The 7,279-nt window shown below is 35.4% G+C and overlaps 1 protein-coding gene across 1 annotated transcript in view; it reads right to left on the bottom strand.

The window, feature by feature from the left end:
- The window catches only part of LOC110262490 (cellulose synthase-like protein E1), a 5,259-nt gene continuing 2,192 nt past the window's right edge, over positions 4,213-7,279 (bottom strand). Inside the window, exons 3-8 of the mRNA XM_021106871.1 lie at positions 6,922-7,062; positions 6,688-6,822; positions 6,251-6,463; positions 5,922-6,149; positions 5,040-5,387; positions 4,213-4,919 (exon numbers count right to left, since the gene is read on the bottom strand). Coding sequence (XP_020962530.1) covers positions 4,353-4,919; positions 5,040-5,387; positions 5,922-6,149; positions 6,251-6,463; positions 6,688-6,822; positions 6,922-7,062 — 1,632 coding nt within the window. The 3' untranslated portion in view covers positions 4,213-4,352. The remainder of the gene's footprint in view (positions 4,920-5,039; positions 5,388-5,921; positions 6,150-6,250; positions 6,464-6,687; positions 6,823-6,921; positions 7,063-7,279) is intronic.

Genomic DNA, 7,279 nt, shown 5'->3' with positions numbered 1-7,279 from the left:
CTCTACTCCTTGATGTACTCTTTTCCCAGCTTCATGATTTTTTCCCAGAATCAAAGGGTTTTTTCTGGAGAAGGGTTTTTAACGAGGCATCATAGTAGGGGCTAAGGGAAATAAATTATCAAAAGCCCTTAGTAGCAATAAGGTACCTCCTCAACTAATAAAGATCTCTTTTATTTTAAAATATATCTTTTAAATTCCCTTTTTTATTTCTCTTTCTACGAAACGCGCCGATTTAAGCTCGACAAAACGTGAAAATCCCATGAACCGGCCTAGATGGTCGTCAGGATAAAACGACGAGGTACAAGTCGGCGTAAAGAGGCTATAGAAGTCGATCATGATAAACTCGGGAGCAGTCCGACTCATAAGTCAGAAGGCGAAACCAAGTAAAATTAAAATGAATCGCAAAAGTAGCCTAAGTCACGAAAAGCTCAATAAAACGAAATTGAGTACTAGGAATAACAAAAAGAGATAGGAAAAACTAAGAAAAATTGTAAAGCTGCCTTGAAGATCAAGGAGATTCAGAAAAGCAGGCAAGCCCCAAAGAAAAGGTTTTTCTAGAAAAGATCAAAGAATCAAAAGAACCACGAACAGAAAAAGCATGCGCGCATAAGGTAACTCAAAACCCTTATCCAAAAAGGGCATTTATTTAACGCTAAATTAAACCCTTATTAAAAAAGGCATCATAAATTGTTTTGTTTACGGCCCTAAAAGGCCAAAAAATTGTTCAAAACACCAACAAATAAATATAAAGAGTTTAAAAAAAGGGGCCCACAGGCCGGGCCCCAATAACCAAAATCACTTTTTAAGAGGATCACCACCAGCAGAGTCAGGGGGAACGCCAGGAGCAGGAGTCGAAGAGGAAGTCGGAGGAATGGTAGAGGAACTCGGAGCGTCCTTAGAGCGAGGAGGGGACTCTACGATCCTCTGCCCCCGAGTCTTTAAATCAGACTCAGACTCTACTATGGGGACAGGAGGATCCACGATGGCACCATCAATAACAATCTTATCAGGGTCCAAAGGAGAAAGGTCCAAGTCAGGAGCAATAACTCCGACCTGTTCCTTGAAAATCCTCCAAGCCTCATCAGCACCATCCGCAATAGAGTCCTCCAACTCGGTGTAGGCCTTCCGAGCATTCAGCAAGTCGTTCTTTACAGACACAAGATCAGCAAATAAACTGTTATAGCTGGCTTGCGCTGCTTTCCTCAAACCTACCTCCATGTTGCATTGGGCTTGCAACTTCTGCTCCTTCTCCCGGAGGCTGTCCCTCTCCTCCTTCAGTTTGGCGACTTTCCCCTCCAACTCCCTCTCATGCTCCTGATATATGCGAAGCCTACCCTCCAGCTCCTCGACCCTCGAGGTCGTCCCTAAAGAGCTGATGGGAGTCTTCTCAAATATATCCAAGAGTTTGCCACAAACCCCCGCCGTCTTGCCATGCTCTCATACATAAAAAGAAATGAGGGGCCGTCTCGTCGGCCCTCCCGAAACAAACCCGGTCTTCTGGACCCGGAACTATCAACTCGTACTTCGGTTCATCTTCTTCAGAAGTACAAATTCTATAGTGAGTACGCAGGTGGGTGATAAATTCAGTATCAACCGAGGGCTCCTCCCCTAGGACCGTAACATCAACCCACTGGGAGAGAGCGTCTACGGAAGCCATTTCTTTTCTTAAAAAAGGGTGACAAGAAACCTACAAAAGAAAAGGAAAATCAACACACGATCTCTAAGGGAAGGGGCACGGAACTAAAGCCTACAAACCAAATCTACCTACAAGATAAAGACACGCAAATAGAACGCATGTTACAGAAGGGGAAAGGCTAACCTTTAAGTCTGAAATCAAGACTGGAGGAAATAAAAGCCTTTGAAACGCAAGAACGCAGCACGAACAAATGTAAGGGAAATTTGAAAGATTGCAGAAACGAAACAACGAAAGAGATGGAAAGTATTTATAAAGACGTTAGGGGCATAATGGTAAAATTGGGGCAATCATTAATGAAGATGCACCGTTACCAAGGCCATTAAATCCCTACGCACACCCCTAACGGACACGACACTTGATTAGACGTAACTTTCAGAACCCAAAAGTCACGAAAAATCACGTCGGTTCTTAAACCATCACGTCGGTCCTCTTGCAAATCGGCTACGACCCCGAGTTGAATACTCGAACCCAAATCCTAAAAAGAAATTGGGCTCGAGTAGGGGCACTGTTCATACCCTGGCCCAATAATAAAGGTCCAGGATCCAAGCAAAAAGGCCCAACCCAAAGGGTTGGCCCTCACCCAGTACCAGCCTTCATCCCCAGAAGTCGGTACTGAACACGACCTGCTCCAAAGAAGTCGGATACGAGGGTTAGCTGGCAGATAACACTCATTCGAATGAGTAATTTTCAACTTCCCTTGGTTTATTCTGGTTTTTTGCCCTTTTTTTTTATATTATGAATACATATATAAGAATCTAATGAATAAATGTATTATTATTTTTGTCAAAAAAACATACAAAAAATTATGGTACAGTATTATTGTGCAATTAATAGTAATATTAATTTTATTTTACTTTTTTTACGAAAAACTATTATGTCTAATGGAAAAAATATTGGTAATTGATTTTTGTATTAATTTTTTTTGAAAATTTAAATATCTGCTATTAAAATTCTTGAAAACTGATCTGAATAATTACTATACTAAAAAATAAACTGAAAATTGATTTATTTACCGAAATAAAACTTTAAAAATTAATTTGTGCATTATTTTAAAAAAATTATCTATTTTTAAAATTCTTAGGCTAATTTGGTAATGACCATTTTTTTTAATGATGAAATGATGGATAAGTTTAGCTAAACATTGATATTTTTTTTTTAATGTTGGTGTTGTTTCTATTCTAATACTCTCTCATTTTAATAATAACAAAACTCTGGCTGCAAAATAAAATATATATTAAGAACTCCAATAAGCTAAAACAAAATTGGAAATATCTTAATCGGTTCTGTTTGCTCTGTTCGATTCCTCGACGATGATTGCGTTTAGCTATTTCTGCTACGATTTCCGTGATTTTGGTTCGATAATCGCTATATTTTTATGATTTATTTGTAATTTCGATGATTGATTTTGGTAATATGATCCGCGTTTAGATTTTTCGAATTTTAGGTTAAACTCTGATGAAACAACAACGGACTTTGGAAATATCTCAGATCTAAGATCTAAAGAGAAGATAAGGTTAACAATACACTGAACTGAACACTATTGATGACTGAACATCTTTTACTGCGGAGTTAGATTATGTAGTTTATTGCAGAGAGCATCCCTAATCTGGACCTAGGATTGGGGGAAAGAGAAGAGAGAAAATATACCTCACAGAGAGGGAAGGGTTCAACTTATTAACAATTAGTATAGAAACGGGTTAGATGTGTTAGTTAATTGCTTTTAGATTAGTTTCTCTAATCCCCATATAGTTCAAGTTTATGATTAAATTATCAGGTTTAGTTTTGAATTTTGTATTGAAAAATGTGAATTTGTTAATTTTGAAGTTTACCAGGTTTGAATGTTGGTTGACTAAGTTGACTTAATATACAGCAGGAAAAGGGTCAGCCACTACCTTAAGTTTGGTGAATGGGATGTTAATGATCCAGCTTCAGCTGTTAGATCCCGGCAAAACTGCGAGTGTAAGATGTTCTAAACCTGTGCATGTCTTTAATGTTTCCTATTGTTTAGGATATTTGAGTGGCTGTCTGTGTGTGTATTGTATATAATGCATGTGTATGTATTTCAAAGGGATTTAGGAACATTATTACTTAACAAGCTCTGCTCTATGTTGCATGTGTATGCATTTCAACGGATTTAGGAACAATGTTAGTTAACAAGCTCAGCTCTATGTTGGATTAACTTGTCTTGAGTACAAGTGTATTGTAGCTAGATAACTTGGCACCTTGATGTATATGAGGTAATAAGGTAATGAAGTAATGAACCTTATCATTCTTGTCTGTGTAGTTTGTTGTTCTAGCTCAGGGATCATTTGTAGAACTAACTCAGGAAGGTGTTTCTATTTCTTTGTCCAAGTTTAGATAGTCAAATGGCAATGTAATCATTGAATAGATGCATGGTACTTGAATTAATCGTAAGGTATAGCGTGTTAACCTTCTCATGAATGAATTGATTTTCAGAAGAAATGGTTTTGCTGACAGAATCCTCCTGCAGAATCATAGTAGTGGTTGCTCCTGTCTAAAAGCTTGAACAGAAGAACATGTTTATATCCAACATCTTTCTAAAGTAAACATTATACAATTCCTTCAAATGACAATAAGAATCCCTTCATTATGAAATTATATTTTTTCTCTTCCAAATAAAAGACAAATGCAGACATTACAACAATTTATCTTTCAACATGCTGAAGAGGATGCATATACTTAGAGCCAATACTGTTGATTTAATGGCAATAGAGCTTGGCAATCTGCCCTTATCCTTCCTTAAGAAAAGTCCTTGGTATATAGGAATATTGATAAGTACCAAGAACCCACACAACAGAATTTGCAATGACATTTTCTTATAAGTTTCAAACCAGTCTTCACTAAGGGCTAACTCCTTCAAGATGCCAAGTAAACAGAACAAATTGAGCAATGCAAGTGTTGCCAATACAGTGAACAATGGAGAAGCTGCTCCAAACTCCATAACTTGTTTCTCGTATCGTTCGGAAACATCTTCCTCCATGATCTTAGCTGTGACTGTAAAGGGAGAATCTGGAAGGCCAAATAACTTGGAGATGTTGTCTATGAGAGCAAATAGGTAAGAGCTTGTTCCCTTGTACAGCACCATCCTTAAGTCATTCCACCAACCTTGGATTGTGCCTCCAAATAACACAAACTCCAACAAACTGCGAGCACTTTCACCCACTATTACATATGCAAAAGGTATGAACCATATGCTAGACATCTGATCAGCACAAGAAATGTATTCAGTGTATAAGACAATGAGTACATAAAACATTTTTTATTATGAAGTTATACAACAAAAACGCAAGTTTTGCAAGATGCTTCTAAATAATCACATTACCTTTGGAAACAAGGGAATGCCTCTAAGGAGATAGAGTGAAGGGATGATGGAGTAACATAGCTTTGATAAGGAGGTGAGTGCCCAACAATTGTAGTAAGAATATCCCATTTGTAGGGCTAAGTTGATCCTTCCATGGCCATAGAATGCTGGACAATGCTTAGAAAGAAGAATTTGAAGTTCTCCTTCAGCCCATCTCTTGTGCTGAACAAGTGCTTGAAGCAAGGTGGTTGGAGCAACACCATAGAAAGCCTTCCTTGGTGGGCTATAGTACACTGATTTCCATCCTTGTAAATGTATACACAATCCTGTCATCACATCCTCCACTAGACACCCATATATCACACCCATCTACATTTAGATTGAACCATTATTCACTAATTTTTAGTCTGCATATTAAGAAATCTTTAAAGTTTAAATATCTTATTGAATCTTATTAAGAAATTTTCACTTTCTTAAGATTCAATTACTTTTTCAAACAATCATGTTACATGCACATAAAAAATCAGCTACCAATCAGTTACCACATATAGAAATATGTATTTAGCATCTCATAATTCTTTTTACTATACTTCTGTAATCAAATTTAATTATTCGTCTATTGCAGGTTTGAATCTACTATAACATGATTGATAATTCTAATGGCTGATTATTTAGTTGAAAGATGTGAAACATTTATTTATACATAAATTTATGAAGACTAATTCAGTGATTAATTTTTAGTATACACGTAGCATTTTTGTTTTTCGAATCATTCGATATTTTACCAACTTTTATAAGATCGCAAATAAATATATCCTGGTAAACTTCTGCTCCTATATGAAATTTTCATTTTATAAATAGGGATTTTGTTCAATTAAGAGAGGATATGGAAATATAAGGCACCTCTTTTCCCCAAAGTGTGTTTTCTTCATAGGTGCAACTTGCTAGAGCCTTTGATTTTACTTCTAATTCATTCAAGTTTACTCCTATGCAATTGTCTCTCTCACTCTTTAATAAGTCATTCTTGTATCTATCACTGAACTTCATCCCACATAGAGCATCTCTTCTATGAAAACAGCATGTTCCGATGTACAAAGGGCCATCATAACCATCCGCACCATGCATCTCCACCTTCATATAATAATAATAGAAATAATAATCAATACAAGAAAAAAATGAATCATTTGAATATCTTTCAATTTATTTTTATTGGTGAAGATGGAGTGACTCACATCAATTAATGTTAATAGAGTGCTGCTGTATATGTCATGCTTGAGAATGTTGTCAAATTTTTGAGGGAACTGCACAAAAGCAATTTCATGGCCTTTCTCTTCATCCATCAAAAAACAAAGAGCATCCCTTACTGATTCTGAACTGTTTGAGTACATATCACAATCTACATTTAGAATGATCTTTGCATTGCTAATCACTGATGACACCCTTAGCTACAATTAATTAATTAGTTGCAACATAAGAAGAATTAATATAATGTAGCATATATATAGTTATGGATTAATAAAATTAGCACTTAATTTTTATGCAGACAGATAACTAATCGCATATTACAATATCAATAAAAATAACTAATTTTTTAAATTATTACTTAAAATATTATCTAAACGCATGAATTTTATTAGATGACTGTGAAATTATGATAAAACATGTATACCAAGGAGTTCATGGCTCCAGCTTTGAAATTGTGATGATATTGGGGTCTCTTCTCACGAGCCAAATACACAAGAGTTGGCAAATAATTCCCATCTTCATCTTTAGAATTATGAGGCTCTTTTTTATGCAGTATTATCTGTTATCATAACAATATCAAATTAATTAATTAATATAAATGATTACCTAATTAATTGATAGAAAAAGTTGTATAATAAATAATGTTACTATATTATACTTGAAGAATTGTGTCATGGTCACGTCGAGAAGAATATGAATCCCACTGGGAAAATCCTTTATGCTTCGAGCGTTCTTCACTCGCTATTCTTCCCAACTTAGTTGCATCTTCAATTCTCTTTTTCATCTCATCGTATAATTTCTATACCATTAAATATGAACACAAAATTGCATTGTCAGAAGTAAGTACAACGTGACATTATAATAAAATTTAATTTTTCCTATAGCTTTAAGGACAAATTATATATTAAAGCGTTTTTATATTTTGGTCTTAATATATAAGAGTAAAGTGATAATTAGATTTTTAAAAATTTTGACTTTAAATTAATTAGTCTTAGAAAAAAAATACCAATTTAAAA

This window comes from Arachis ipaensis, chromosome B07 (assembly GCF_000816755.2).
Source record: "Arachis ipaensis cultivar K30076 chromosome B07, Araip1.1, whole genome shotgun sequence".
Classification (NCBI taxonomy): Eukaryota; Viridiplantae; Streptophyta; class Magnoliopsida; order Fabales; family Fabaceae; genus Arachis; species Arachis ipaensis.
This window is presented reverse-complemented; position numbering and strand designations above follow the sequence as displayed.